The sequence below is a fragment of the Oncorhynchus kisutch genome, linkage group LG20 (genome assembly GCF_002021735.2).
Source record: "Oncorhynchus kisutch isolate 150728-3 linkage group LG20, Okis_V2, whole genome shotgun sequence".
In the NCBI taxonomy this organism is placed as follows: domain Eukaryota; kingdom Metazoa; phylum Chordata; class Actinopteri; order Salmoniformes; family Salmonidae; genus Oncorhynchus; species Oncorhynchus kisutch.
In genome coordinates this window covers 42,740,693-42,756,346 of record NC_034193.2, presented here as the reverse complement: position 1 = coordinate 42,756,346, position 15,654 = coordinate 42,740,693, and the positions used below count along the sequence as shown (strand labels likewise).

Below are 15,654 nucleotides of genomic sequence, written 5' to 3'. Positions count from 1 at the left end.
TGTTCAGTGTATAGGTGTGTACAGAGTATAGGTGTGTACAGTGTATAGGTGTGTACAGTGTATAGGTGTGTACAGTGTATAGGTGTGTACAGTGTATAGGTGTGTTGGTGTGTACAGAGTATAGGTGTGGACAGAGTATAGGTGTGTATAGTGTATAGGTGTGGACAGAGTATAGGTGTGTATAGTGTATAGGTGTGGACAGTGTATAGGTGTGGACAGAGTATAGGTGTGGACAGATTATAGGTATGGACAGAGTATAGGTGTGTTCAGTGTATAGGTGTGTTCAGTGTATAGGTGTGTACAGAGTATAGGTGTGTACAGTGTATAGGTGTGTTCAGTGTATAGGTGTGTACAGTGTATAGGTGTGTTGGTGTGTACAGAGTATAGGTGTGGACAGAGTATAGGTGTGTATAGTGTATAGGTGTGGACAGAGTATAGGTGTGTATAGTGTATAGGTGTGGACAGAGTATAGGTGTGTATAGTGTATAGGTGTGGACAGAGTATAGGTGTGGACAGAGTATAGGTGTGTATAGTGTATAGGTGTGGACAGAGTATAGGTGTGTACAGTGTATAGGTGTGTACAGAGTATAGGTGTGTACAGAGTATAGGTGTGGACAGAGTATAGGTTTGGAAAGAGTATAGGTTTGGAAAGAGTATAGGTTTGGAAAGAGTATAGGTGTGTAGGTGTGTATAGGTGTGGACAGATTATAGGTATGGACAGAGTATAGGTGTGTACAGTGTATAGGTGTGTTCAGTGTATAGGTGTGTTCAGTGTGTAGGTGTGTACAGAGTATAGGTGTGGACAGAGTATATGTGTGTATAGTGTATAGGTGTGGACAGTGTATAGGTGTGGACAGTGCATAGGTGTGTATAGTGTATAGGTGTGGACAGAGTATAGGTGTGTATAGTGTATAGGTGTGGACAGAGTATAGGTGTGGACAGAGCATAGGTGTGGACAGAGCATAGGTGTGGAAAGAGTATAGGTTTGGAAAGAGTATAGGTGTGGACAGTGCATAGGTGTGGACAGTGCATAGGTGTGGACAGTGCATAGGTGTGGACAGTGCATAGGTGTGGACAGTGCATAGGTGTGGACAGTGCATAGGTGTGTTCAGTGCATAGGTGTGTTCAGTGTGTAGGTGTGTTCAGTGTGTAGGTGTGGACAGAGTATAGGTGTGGACAGAGTATAGGTGTGGACCGAGTATAGGTGTGGACAGAGTATAGGTGTGGACCGAGTATAGGTGTGTATAGTGTATAGGTGTGGACAGAGTATAGGTGTGTACAGTGTATAGGTGGGTACAGAGTATAGGTGTGTACAGAGTATAGGTGTGGACAGTGTATAGGTGTGGACAGAGTATAGGTGTGGACAGTGTATAGGTGTGTACAGAGCATAGGTGTGGAAAGAGTATAGGTGTGGACAGTGCATAGGTGTGGACAGTGCATAGGTGTGGACAGTGCATAGGTGTGGACAGTGCATAGGTGTGGACAGTGCATAGGTGTGGACAGTGCATAGGTGTGGACAGTGCATAGGTGTGTTCAGTGCATAGGTGTGTTCAGTGCATAGGTGTGTTCAGTGTATAGGTGTGTTCAGTGTGTAGGTGTGGACAGAGTATAGGTGTGGACAGAGTATAGGTGTGGACAGAGTATAGGTGTGGACCGAGTATAGGTGTGGACCGAGTATAGGTGTGTATAGTGTATAGGTGTGGACAGAGTATAGGTGTGTACAGTGTATAGGTGGGTACAGAGTATAGGTGTGTACAGAGTATAGGTGTGGACAGAGTATAGGTGTGGACAGTGTATAGGTGTGGACAGAGTATAGGTGTGGACAGTGTATAGGTGTGTAGGTGTGTATAGTGTATAGGTGTGGACAGAGTATAGGTGTGGACAGTGTATAGGTGTGTATAGTGTATAGGTGTGTATAGTGTATAGGTGTGGACAGAGTATAGGTGTGGACAGAGTATAGGTGTGGACAGAGTATAGGTGTGGACAGAGTATAGGTGTGGACAGAGTATAGGTTTGGAAAGAGCATAGGTGTGGACAGTGCATAGGTGTGGACAGTGCATAGGTGTGGACAGTGCATAGGTGTGTACAGAGTATAGGTGTGTACAGTGTATAGGTGTGTACAGAGTATAGGTGTGTACAGAGTATAGGTGTGTACAGAGTATAGGTGTGTAGGTGTGTACAGTGTATAGGTGTGTTCAGTGTATAGGTGTGTAGGTGTGTACAGAGTATAGGTGTGTACAGAGTATAGGTGTGTACAGAGTATAGGTGTGTACAGAGTATAGGTGTGTACAGAGTATAGGTGTGTACAGAGTATAGGTGTGTACAGAGTATAGGTGTGTACAGAGTATAGGTGTGTACAGAGTATAGGTGTGTACAGTGTATAGGTGTGTACAGAGTATAGGTGTGTACAGAGTATAGGTGTGTACAGAGTATAGGTGTGTACAGTGTATAGGTGTGTACAGAGTATAGGTGTGTACAGAGTATAGGTGTGTAGGTGTGTACAGTGTATAGGTGTGTTCAGTGTATAGGTGTGTAGGTGTGTACAGAGTATAGGTGTGTACAGAGTATAGGTGTGGACAGAGTATAGGTATGTACAGTGTATAGGTGTGTACAGAGTATAGGTGTGTACAGAGTATAGGTGTGTACAGAGTATAGGTGTGGACAGAGTATAGGTATGTACAGAGTAGAGGTGTGTACAGAGTAGAGGTGTGTACAGAGTAGAGGTGTGTACAGTGTATAGGTGTGTACAGAGTATAGGTGTGGACAGAGTAGAGGTGTGTGTGTGTGTCTGACCTGTAGCAGTGAGCAGCAGGGAGTAGTCGTGTCCGTTGAGGTACTCCATAGCTGTGATGCGGGTGTAGCGAGGGTTCCCGTTGTAGAAATAGTCCAACCTCTCCGCCTTCTCCCAGTCCCAGAAACTACAGAACACACATACACTTCAGTCACTGACAGCACTTCAGTCACTCCCAGCACTTCAGTCACTCCCAGCACTTCAGTCACTTCCAGCACTTCCAGCACTTTAGTCACTTCCAGTACTATACATCAAACCAAGTGTCTGTAGCACTGCCAGCTATGTTTCTATGTGCGTCACTGGACTGTGTCATGGCCCTGATAGGGGACAGACGTTTTCTCAGGACTGCTACTACAGCATGTCTGAATGACCTGGTTCTGATGACTTTCAAACTCTTTTCACAGAGACGAACACAAATAACCCAACACCATATGGCTTGTTTCCACATATCCAGTTCTCAGATCAGCAAACAAACACAGTCAATGGCCACATCTCAAATGGCTTCCTCTTTCTCACATACTGTCGTGCTCCTTGTGTGAAAAGTTTCTGAAGGCACTGGTTTGTCTCTGGCCAAAGTAGAGCATCACGTACAGGGACAGACTCATACGAGACAGTCAATAATGCGCCTCAAATATAGCTGGGGCGTTGCACACAAGACAGCAGTCTCTCACCAGATGCTGTCTTTGTCTGCCACGGCGATGCAGGGGTTGAAGGGGTGGAACTTGACCACGGAGGGAACGCCAGGGTTACGGTTGATGAAGATCTGGTCGTCCAGACGCGTCACGCCTAGAGGGGGAGGAGACATTGAGCACTATCAGTCACCTGATACCAAACCACAATCAAACAGTCAGTCATAGATAAATAAACAATTTACTAAATGTAAACGGTCAAACAATTACAATCCATATATATATTATTTGCCTTCATCAATTCATGAAAATAAGTCAAGCGGTCTATATTTATATGGGTGTGTGACTGTGGTATCATGATAGTAAAGATATGTTTGGATGAAAACCCTCTTGTATCTCCTATAAAGATTGGAACATTTGCTCGTGAGAGCCCTATTCAATAGTCGCATTTACAATCCTTGTCTAAAAAGGTCTGGCTTCGCTGCCATGACAAGCATCACTTGTGTCGTCAAGGTGTCCTTCGGGCTATCTGGAATGTCTCAAAGTGGACTGTCAAGAATTTCAGAGAAGAAATACTAATTGAAAAAAATATTTCATAAAGTCGGGAACAAAAGAAATACCGGAGGAAAATGTTTTTGAATCTAGCCTAGCAAGACCTTGGCAAGGACTTCAGACTCTGAAAAGGTGTTAATTAAAAGCTAGTCTTGTCTGTGTCGTTTTCTCTACCATGCAAAATTCAATACTGCAAGCAGGAAACCTTGTATTGTTGCTTTCAGCAAACTCATCACGTCTTTCATCACAAATAAAACAGTTCAATCAGTTTTTTAGAAGCCTTTGAGGTTGATTCCCCGGCTCTAATTCTTTCCTGTCTCCGTTTTCCCCGGCTCTCTACTTTCCTGTCTCCGTTTTCCCCGGCTCTCTACTTTCCTGTCTCTGTTCCCCGGCTCTCTTCTCTCCTGTCTCTGTTCCCCGGCTCTCTTCTCTCCTGTCTCTGTTCCCCGGCTCTCTTCTCTCCTGTCTCTGTTCCCCGGCTCTCTTCTTTCCTGTCTCCGTTTTCCCCGGCTCTCTACTTTCCTGTCTCTGTTCCCCGGCTCTCTTCTCTCCTGTCTCTGTTCCCCGGCTCTCTTCTTTCCTGTCTCTGTTCCCCGGCTCTCTTCTTTCCTGTCTCTGTTCCCCGGGCTCTCTTCTTTCCTGTCTCTGTTCCCCGGGCTCTCTTCTTTCCTGTCTCTGTTCCCCGGCTCTCTTCTTTCCTGTCTCTGTTCCCCGGGCTCTCTTCTTTCCTGTCTCTGTTCCCCTGCTCTCTTCTTTCCTGTCTCTGTTCCCCTGCTCTCTTATTTCCTGTCTCTGTTCCCCTGCTCTCTTATTTCCTGTCTCTGTTCCCCTGCTCTCTTATTTCCTGTCTCTGTTCCCCTGCTCTCTTATTTCCTGTCTCTGTTCCCCTGCTCTCTTATTTCCTGTCTCTGTTCCCCGGCTCTCTTCTTTCCCGTCTCTGTTCCCCGGGCTCTCTTCTTTCCCGTCTCTGTTCCCCGGCTCTCTTCTTTCCTGTCTCTGTTCCCCGGGCTCTCTTCTTTCCTGTCTCTGTTCCCCGGCTCTCTTCTCTCCTGTCTCTGTTCCCCGGCTCTCTTCTTTCCTGTCTCCGTTTTCCCCGGCTCTCTACTTTCCTGTCTCTGTTCCCCGGCTCTCTTCTCTCCTGTCTCTGTTCCCCGGCTCTCTTCTTTCCTGTCTCTGTTCCCCGGCTCTCTTCTTTCCTGTCTCTGTTCCCCGGGCTCTCTTCTTTCCTGTCTCTGTTCCCCGGGCTCTCTTCTTTCCTGTCTCTGTTCCCCGGCTCTCTTCTTTCCTGTCTCTGTTCCCCGGCTCTCTTCTTTCCTGTCTCTGTTCCCCGGGCTCTCTTCTTTCCTGTCTCTGTTCCCCGGGCTCTCTTCTTTCCTGTCTCTGTTCCCCGGCTCTCTTCTTTCCTGTCTCTGTTCCCCGGGCTCTCTTCTTTCCTGTCTCTGTTCCCCGGCTCTCTTCTTTCCTGTCTCTGTTCCCCTGCTCTCTTATTTCCTGTCTCTGTTCCCCTGCTCTCTTATTTCCTGTCTCTGTTCCCCTGCTCTCTTCTTTCCTGTATCTGTTCCCCGGCTCTCTTCTTTCCTGTCTCTGTTCCCCGGCTCTCTTCTTTCCTGTCTCTGTTCCCCGGCTCTCTTCTTTCCTGTCTCTGTTCCCCGGCTCTCTTCTTTCCTGTCTCCATGTTCCCCTGCTCTCTTCTTTCCTGTCTCTGTTCCCCGGCTCTCTTCTTTCCTGTCTCTGTTCCCCGGCTCTCTTCTTTCCTGTCTCTGTTCCCCGGGCTCTCTTCTTTCCTGTCTCTGTTCCCCGGCTCTCTTCTTTCCTGTCTCTGTTCCCCGGCTCTCTTCTTTCCTGTCTCTGTTCCCCGGCTCTCTTCTTTCCTGTCTCTGTTCCCCGGCTCTCTTCTTTCCTGTCTCTGTTCCCCGGCTCTCTTCTTTCCTGTATCTGTTCCCCGGCTCTCTTCTTTCCTGTCTCTGTTCCCCGGCTCTCTTCTTTCCTGTCTCTGTTCCCCGGCTCTCTTCTTTCCTGTCTCCATGTTCCCCTGCTCTCTTCTTTCCTGTCTCTGTTCCCCGGCTCTCTTCTTTCCTGTCTCCATGTTCCCCTGCTCTCTTCTTTCCTGTCTCTGTTCCCCGGCTCTCTTCTTTCCTGTCTCCATGTTCCCCTGCTCTCTTATTTCCTGTCTCTGTTCCCCGGCTCTCTTCTTTCCTGTCTCTGTTCCCCGGCTCTCTTCTTTCCTGTCTCTGTTCCCCCGGCTCTCTTCTTTCATGTCTGTTGCCTTCCCTGTTTTTTTTCTTCCCCACTCTTGACCCTCTATTAAGTTTTACTTGTCTCCTTTCTCACCCCGTCAGTCTCTACTCCTCCCTCTCTATTCTTTGTCACCCTCTAACTCCCCCTATCGGTCTCCCTCGCTTTCTCTTCAAATGTACCCCCTCCCTCCCCCTGTCTTTTCTCTGTCTGTCCATCTCCCCAGAGGCAGGAGAATGAATGAGGGCAGCCCTGATCTTACAGTCTCTCAACTTTAGAGGATGGCAGAAAGGGATGGTTAAAAGGGGAGAGAGCGATACATGCGTATGTGAGCCTCAGCTCTGACGCCAATGGACTCGTGAGCGTGTGTGTGTGTGTGTACGCCCATGTGTGTTGTAGGAGCTGGCAGTGACGTGGGAGTGTTAGCCATTCTGTTTGAGCAGGCTCTGACTTCAAAGGGGGAGCTGGGGAGCTGCGCTGAAGCCTGGGGTCTTTAATGTGTGTGTGTAGTGTGTGTGTGTGTGTAGTGTGTGTGTGTGTGTTGGAGCTTTTGGAACAGGGGGGGATTCCAATAGATCCTCAAACCCACTAACTTCATATGCATACTCATGTTCCCCTCACTGGTGTGTTTCACTCTTCAAATATCTCCCTACCCCTCTGCCAAGGTATGTGTGACATGTGCATGGGCACAGGTTTTTGTTCTTCTATACTGTGGGGAGTGACAGCAAATCTACACAAGTGTGTGTAGCGATGCATCGTGGATCTGTGTATTTATGTGTAGCTATGCATAGTGTTTGTGTGTGTCACCTCTCTGCGTGATGCGTTGGCTCTGTTTTCGAATGCGGGCGTTCCTCAGGAACCTCCACTCCCTCTCTTTCCTCACCTGACTCTCCACATCATGCTCCTCTGGAATCTAGAGAGAGAGAGAAAGAGCGCGAGAAAAAAGAGAGTTGAAGTCAGAGGTCTACATACACTTAGGTTGGAGTCATTAAAACTCGTTTTTCAACCACTCCACAAATTTCTTGTTAACAAACTATAGTTTTGGCAAGTCAGTTAGGATGTATACTATGTGCATGACAAATACATTTTCCAAGAATTTTTTACAGACAGTTTATTTCACTTAGAATTCACTATCACAATTCCAGTGAGTCAGAAATTTACATACACTAAGTTGACTGTGCCTTGAAAAACAGCTTGGAAATTCCAGAAAATGATGTCATGGCTTTAGAAGCTTCTGATAGGCTAATTGACATCATTTGAGTCAATTGGAGGTGTGAGTGCCTCTTTGCTTAACATCATGGGAAAATCAAAAGAAATCAGACAAAAATTGGAGACCTCCACAAGTCTGATTCATCCTTGGGAGCAATTTCCAAATGCCTGAAGGTACCACGTTCATCTGTACAAACAATAGTACGCAATTATAAACACCATGGGACCAAGCAGCCGTCATACCGCTCAGGAAGGAGACTCGTTCTGTCTCCTAGAGATGAACGTACTTTGGTGCGAAAAGTGCAAATCAATCCCAGAACAACAGCAAAGGACCTTGTGAAGATGCTGGAGGAAACGGGTACAAAACTATTTATATCCACAGTAAAATTAGTCCTATATCGGCATAACCTGAAAGGCCGCTCAGCAAGGAAGAAGCCACTGCTCCAAAACTGCCATAAAAAAATCCAGACTACGGTTTGCAACTGCACATGGAGACAAAGATCGTACTATTTGGAGAAATGTCCACTGGTCTGAGGAAACAAATATAGAACTGTTTGGCCATAATGACCATCATTATGTTTGGAGGAAAAAGGGGGAGGCTTGCAAGCCGAAGAACACCATCCCAACCGTCAAGCACCGGGGTGGCAGCTTCATGTTGTGGGGGTGTTTTGCCGCAGGAGGGACTGGTGCACCTCACAAAATAGATGGCATCATAAGGGAGGAAAATTATGTGGTTATATTGAAGCAATATCTCAAGACATCAGTCAGGAAGTTAAAGCTTGGTCGCAAATGGATCTTCCAAATGGACAATGACCCCAAGCAGACTTCAAAAGTTGTGGCAAAATGGCTTAAGGACAACAAAGTCAAGGTATTGGAGTGGCCATCACAAAGCCCTGACTTCAATCCTATTGAAGATTTGTGGGCAATACTGAAAAGTGTTAACAGGGAGGTCGACAAACCTGACTCAGTTACACCAGCTCTGTCAGGAGGAATGGGCCAAAATTCACCCAACTTATTGTGGGAAGCTTGTGGAAGGCTACCTGAAATGTTTGACCCAAGTTAAACAATTTAAAGGCAATGCAACCAAAATACTAATTGAGTTTATGTAAACTTCTGACCCAGTGGGAATGTGATGAAAGAAATAAAAGCTGAAATCAATAATTCTCTCTACTATTAATCTGACATGTCACATTCTTAAAATAAAGTGGTGATCCTAACTGACCTAGGACAGGGAATTTTTACTCGGATTAAATGCCAGGAATTGTGAAAAACTGAGTTTAAATGTATTTAAACTTCCGACTTCAACTGTACCTGTTGTATTTCTATCAGATTGAATAGGGCAGAAGCAGGTCTAAACTGGAAGTGGTTACAGCGCTAAAAGAAGAAGACACTTGCTTCCCTTCCTCTCGCTCCCCTCCAATTATACTCCTTCATGGTCTTGCATAAAGACAAGAGCTTCTTGATACTGGGCTAAATGAACATGGTTGCCTCTCAGGCTGCTAAGTGTTCTCTCCCATGTTTCAAACCACCCTCATCCTCTTCCTGCCCATCTAACACTCTTATCTCACCCTCTCCTCTCGTTCTGTCATCCCATTCTTTGGAATGATGGGTTAATGAGATAAATGAAGAGGATCCTCGTAGGCTTGAAGTGTTAAAAGCTCTATCCTTGCTTGTCCTCTCATCTCTCCTCCCCCTCTATTCATTCCTTAACCCCTCCCTCACTCTCCATCCATCCCCTCTCTGAGGGCTGCCTCTCAGGTTGTGTTGAGTGGTTTCCTCCTCCCTCACACTCCCATAGCCCCCTCTTTCTCTCCATCCATCCCTCTCTTTCTGAGGGCTGCCTCTCAGGTTGTGTTGAGTGGTTTCCTCCTCCCTCACACTCCCATAGCCCCCTCTTTCTCTCCATCCATCCCTCTCTTTCTGAGGGCTGCCTCTCAGGTTGTGTTGAGTGGTTTCCTCCTCCCTCACACTCCCATAGCCCCCTCTTTCTCTCCATCCATCCCTCTCTTTCTGAGGGCTGCCTCTCAGGTTGTGGTGAGGGGTTTCCTCCTCCCTCACACTCCCATAGCCCCCTCTTTCTCTCCATTCATCCCTCTCTTTCTGAGGGCTGCCTCTGGTTGTGTTGAGGGGTTTCCTCCTCCCTCACACTCCCATAGCCCCTCTTTCTCTCCATTCATCCCTCTCTTTCTGAGGGCTGCCTCTCAGGCTGTGTTGAGTGGTTTCCTCCTCCCTCACACTCCCATAGCCCCCTCTTTCTCTCCATCCATCCATCCCTCTCTTTCTGAGGGCTGCCTCTCAGGCTGTGTTGAGGGGTTTCCTCCATCCCTTAGTCCCTGACAGGGAGAGAATCATTAGCGAACATCAATGGAGGTCCTCTGGTGTAATTGCAGAGGGCAAGGAAGGGATTGAGTTTGAGTGTTTCCGTGTGTGTACGCGTGTGTCTGTGCATGCGTGCATTTGTGTGTAGATCTGTGTGTGTTTCTAAGTGGAGGTGTGTGCATGTCTGTTTCTGTGCGTCCGTGTGTGCGTACATGTCCCTGTGTGTATAGCTGTAACCATTAGCATTATGGACAGGGCTGGTAATGCACAGAGAAAGGCTGTAATGGAGTGTAATGGTGGAGGGTTGTGAGGCCAGACTGTTGCTGCTTATTAAGTACATGGCCCCACCAGGCTCCCTGCTCTGCCCTCTGAATACTAAACACTAACAGAGCAGCCACACACTGATTGCATCCCAAATGGCACCCTAGTCCCTATGTACTTTTGACCAGGGCCCATAGTGGGTTTTCTAGGGGATAGGGAGCCATTTCGGACACAGCCACTGACTGCTATTGCAGCTGCAACCGCATGTGGATTCATATGCTCTGGTAATCACCACCAAGCACTCACAGTGACATAACATGGAGGGGGGTGGAGCGAGACAGGGATGGTAGAGAGAGAGAGCGAGTAGAAGGGTGGAGAGAAAGAGTAGAAGGGGGGGGGGAGTAAAAAAGGGGGGAGAGAAAGAGGGTAGAAGGGGAGAGAGAAAGTCGAAAGGGGGATAGAAAAATAATGATTAAATAAAGGAAATAGCGTGTGCAAGTCACTGTTTGCTTGGACATCTCTACAGTGCTAAGACACTAAGGCCGGCCTCAGTCAGAGCTGATGAGTGTGTGTGTAGGTGTGTGTGTCAAGGTGAGAGGCTGTCATGATGCTGGGTTTCAGCTAGGGCTGCAGGATATGGGCTAATAATCTAATTGGCATGACTTCGAATGAAAAAAGCCAGGTACAGTATAAGTTGTGATAGGGTAGGCACCAAAGTGTTGGTCAGTTTCCCAGGGGACCCTTATTACATTTGAATGTTACATTAATGCGAAAAGAAAAAAAAATGCGATATGGATATCTCAGCCCTAAATGGATATCTCAGCCCTAAATGGATATCTCAGCCACTAATGTGGGACATTACACACTGACTGTACAATGACCCTGTCTGAGAAAGGAGGCAGACACCCCCCCCCCACACACACAAAAGCTCTGCTAATGGTTATACACACACACCTCGTACTGCTGACACATTGATATGATAACCTGTGTACAGACTTTCAGACAAAGGCTCTTTATGGGAGCGTTCCAGAAATTGCAAACACAGCTTTCTCATTTGTACTTCTGCAAAGTGAATACCTCTCCCTCTCTCTTCCCGCTCTCGTTTTCCTCCCTCTCTCCTATCCGTCTCAACTCACCCCATCACCCCTTCTATACCATGTCCCCACTTTGTTCCTGCCTCTCTGTACTGTTTCTCAAGCCCCTTCTCTCTTTTCCACCTACAGCCTCTCACCATCCGTCTCTCTCTTTCCCTCTCTCACCTCCAGACCAGAGTCAGTTTGACAAAGTCAAGACGAGCTGACAACGTTTATTTTTCTCTTCTTTCTTCCAGAGGAGAGGATGGAGAGATGAAAGGCTGGTTTGAGAAAGCGTTGGAGGGTGTAGCGGCTCCTATAACTGCATTATAGTTATAACTGTGTGTGAGAATGTGTGTGTGTGAGGACACTGTGTGTGTGTGCACGCATGTGCGTGTGTGTGTGTGTGTGTGTGTGTGTGTGGAGACAGCCATACACATGACTCAGCCTCTTCCTCTGACCATCAAAGGAAGGTCAGGTGCTGTAACAGGCTTAACAGCTTCCTTGAACAGGTACTGACACACTACAGCGCGCGCAGGAGGGACGGCAAGAGAGAGAGTGTGAGAGCGAGAGGGAGAGAGAGAAAGAAAGAGGGATGAAAATAGAAAGAGAGAGAGAGAAGTATAGTACAGTACCTTCATAACAGGCTGAGCAAAGTACTTGGCGCTCCAGTCACACAGCCCTGTAGACAGGTTGGCATTCATGTAGGCCTTGTGACCTCCTGGGTCATCTGCATCATCCCCGGCCTGACACACACACAGACAATTAAAAATATTCTAATTTTAAACACACTACCACCAATACACACCACCCCACTCTCAGAATTCACTGTAAAAGATCATCCAAAAATAAGTGTCTCTTTCGTAATTAATCAAACAGACTAAATTGACTCAAATTAAGCAAGTAAAGCTAAAGAAATTCTGCAGAAGCATTCATAGAGCAATTGAGGTAGTTAGCATAACATTCCTGTTTAAATGGGTATGCTAGTGGAGTCCTGAGACCGCATTTCTCAACTGCCACGACTTCCTTTTACTATCGACTTCGGAAGAAAGTTAAAGTCGCTGTCCCTCAACATGTTCTTACGTTTTTCCTTAAGAAACCAGTTAACCAGAAATGAGTTCTTAGATGTCAGGGTACCTGTTCAGAGCCGGAGGGCCCCTTGTCGAACATCTTGCGCGTGCGGGGGAACTGGTGGGAGTGGGGGGCCTGTCCGCCCAGCGTGGGGGTGTAGGGGGGTCGCGTGGGGGGCTGTTCACCACGTGTCGGGGGTTTGGGCACCTCGTTGGTCAGACTGGAGCTGCTGGCACTGGGCATGGGGGGAGAACCACTGGGGGAAGAGGCAGATTTGGGAGGGAGAGGGAGGTTAGTGTAGGTGGCAGGAGAGCATTGGTGAGAAAATGAGGACGGTGGACGTAAAGTAGTGTGTGTGTGTGTGTGTGTGTGTGTGTGTGTGTGTGTGTGTGTGTGTGTGTGTGTGTCTGCTACGCCAATATTCCTGGTAGGGTTAAGAATATGATGACTGTGTGTAATATGAGTTGAGCGTGCGTCTTGTGTGTGTGAATGTCACTCACCCTGCCTGGTGGATGTGTGCCCCCTTGCTGGTGGGGCTGGCGGGGGCCGACTGGGTGAGAGAGCCAGAGTCCAGGATCCTCTGGGGCCGAGCGTTCATAGTGGCCTGGGGAGACAGAGACAGAGACAGGGCCTGAGAGACCGGCGACAGGAAGAGAAGAGAGATGGAGAGACCGGAGACAGGAGGAGAAGAGGGAGACAGGAAGAGAAGAGAGATGGAGAGACCGGAGACAGGAGGAGAAGAGGGAGACATGAGGAGAAGAGAGATGGAGAGACCGGAGACAGGAAGAGAAGAGAGATGGAGAGACCGGAGACAGGAGGAGAAGAGGGAGACAGGAGGAGAAGAGGGAGACAGGAGGAGAAGAGAGATGGAGAGACCGGAGACAGGAAGAGAAGAGGGAGACAGGAGGAGAAGAGAGATGGAGAGACCGGAGACAGGAAGAGAAGAGAGATGGAGAGACCGGAGACAGGAGGAGAAGAGGGAGACAGGAGGAGAAGAGAGATGGAGAGACCGGAGACAGGAAGAGAAGAGGGAGACAGGAGGAGAAGAGGGAGACAGGAGGAGAAGAGGGAGACAGGAGGAGAAGAGAGAGCAGGAGTACAAAAACAGAGGAATGAGAATAGCCATGAAGAGCTCAATGTAACATAAAACATAAACAGGCTACACCATACTTTGTCAGGAAACTTACTGTCCTATGTTCTGTAACTTGAACAGTTGGGTGAACTTCTACTGTATTTCAACATATTACCCTTCAACAAATGATCTATACAACAATACCAGCAACAGCCAGACACCTTGAAATCCTCCCGGTACTGCACCGATCAAGAACAGAATCAACGCCAGTATACACTGTAACAGCTATTCACCAGAGGAGAGTAAAACTCAATAAGGGAAAGCTGATGAATAACAGCGAGTTGTTTACAAAAAGCCAGAGCAGAGAGAAAAACTTGGTTGGCTTTAGGAGATCCAGTTAACACCAGCAAACAAACACATTCAACCATCTGGAATTGCCTTTTGATTTGATTTCTATGCTAATTACCAGTGGTAGTGTATGTATGTGAGTTTTGCGTTTACGAGTTTGTTACTACGATACGTGTGTGTGTGTGGGGGGGGGGTTGCGGCAGCATCAATTACTTGTGTTTGCAGGCGAGCGCTTCATTAAAAAGAAGCACAGAAATGACAGTCGTTACGGACGGACCGTCACTACTCTGGGAGGCTTCACAAACTGCAGTATAAAATATGAATAAGGTGGGAGAAAACAAGTAATCATCACACCACCACCACACTGGCACATTGTAACGCCACACTAACACAGAGAAAGCATTTAGGCAACAATCTCTTAACATACACACAGGCACAAACAGACACCATCACAGAGAAGCAGCATTTTTTCTTTTTGGACAGAAATCTTCCAAAAAGGGTCAACTTTCTCTCATCTCCCACTGGGAGCCTTTTGCTAAGTGTTTATTGAGATGCTCATATCAACTAAGGAACGATGGATTAGCTTTCTCTCTGTACAAAGCGAGTCCAGGTATCATAATTAAACAATAGTCACAGCAAGCGGAAGAAGAGGAGGAGAGAGAATAGCAAAAGGAGGAAGATGTGAAACGTGCCATTTCACCACAATCAGTAAGAGGAGCTGGTGATGAAGTCGGTTTGACCGCGTAAGAAATTGAATTACCGGGATGTTATTTCCCATGTAACATACACAGCCATAATGATTCTTGCATGGAAGACAATAGGTATCGTTACCCCACAGACTAAGCTTCCTGTATGCAAAACATACCATTGTTGAGTGATTGTGTCCCATAATTGTATGGTATAAATTGCTTGGCTTCGAACCGACGCGTTCCATGGCGCATCGTCATGGTGGGAAAACACGCGTATCGTTCCCCAACAGGCAACGCTTCCCAGCATAATGTATGCAAAACATTACATAGAATTGCTGCGTAATTGTGTCCAATAATTGCATGTCATTTAAGTGTCCGGCTGGTTCAAACCAACTCGTTCCACCACCAGTGTGAACATAGTTATCTTCGCCGCATCGGTGCACGGTTTCCCAATAGACAACGCTTCCTACCGTAATGCACTCAAAACATGACATATTGTTGCATAATTGCACACTGCCGAGTTCAGACGTGTCCAGTTCCGCCCCCGGTGCACTTAACGGAGACGCCAACGCGGCGGCGCTGTGGAACATCCTGTCCCCCCCCTCCCTCATCTCTCTACTTACTTCCCTTACTTATTCATCACTTCCAAAAGCCAAGCTAACAAAATACACACAACTAGAGAGATACTGTAGAGTATATATATAAACCCTGTTATCACAAGGGGCTTCCCGGCGGGCCAGGAGACCTGCAACCCGACTGCTACTGCAGCAGGCAACGTTCACGGCATCTAGGTCCCAAATGGCACCCTATTCCCCTATTTGGTGCACTCCTGGGCCCTGGTGAAAAGTCGTGCACTGTGTAGGGAATAGGGTGCCATTTTGGGATGCATCCCCAGCCAGTATCGCTGTACTTGTGAGTGTTTAATTATTCAAAAGGGGGATTTAAATTTTCTGCACAAAAGTACAGAACACCTCCCTGATCAACGATAATAGCCCTGTGAAGTGGTCTCAAACGGAGGTGTGATTGGTTGGAAAGGGGACGTGGTCTGATGGAAGGAGCAATCTGATTGTTGGGGGAGTACTGAGAGGGAGGGATTGTGGAAGTGAGAGTGGTGATTTTCTGCTGTGTAAGGCAGTAAGGCCCAGAGATTGTGGGTTGAGAAGAGTGGGTAGGTCATGATCTCATGCAGCGGGTTTTAGAGCTTTTTCTACCAGTGTTTCCCCGAATGTGCAAGAGACATTCATCAAGCCTGATCCCAGATCAGTTTGTGCTCTCTTGCTAACTCCTACTGGTGGTCTGTGGGAGTCGGCACAAGAGAAAACCAGATCTGGGACCAAAAAGGGGTTTTCATTAGGAACCAAACAGAAGCAAACAGGCTGAAATGGGAAGGGACCTACCTGCACTT

At 47.4% G+C, this 15,654-nt stretch overlaps 1 protein-coding gene across 7 annotated transcripts in view; it reads right to left on the bottom strand.

The window, feature by feature from the left end:
* The window catches only part of LOC109865277 (regulatory-associated protein of mTOR), a 193,356-nt gene that overhangs the window by 19,666 nt on the left and 158,036 nt on the right, over positions 1 to 15,654 (bottom strand). For 4 of the 7 annotated variants that reach the window (XM_031799187.1, XM_031799190.1, XM_031799188.1 and 1 more), the window contains exons 23-28: positions 12,641 to 12,771; positions 12,207 to 12,396; positions 11,705 to 11,815; positions 7,015 to 7,120; positions 3,463 to 3,577; positions 2,794 to 2,918 (exon numbers count right to left, since the gene is read on the bottom strand). In XM_031799187.1, the coding sequence (XP_031655047.1) occupies positions 2,794 to 2,918; positions 3,463 to 3,577; positions 7,015 to 7,120; positions 11,705 to 11,815; positions 12,207 to 12,396; positions 12,641 to 12,771 (778 nt within the window). The remainder of the gene's footprint in view (positions 1 to 2,793; positions 2,919 to 3,462; positions 3,578 to 7,014; positions 7,121 to 11,704; positions 11,816 to 12,206; positions 12,397 to 12,640; positions 12,772 to 15,654) is intronic. The other 3 variants (XM_031799189.1, XM_031799191.1, XM_031799193.1) reach the window with 1 other exon arrangement.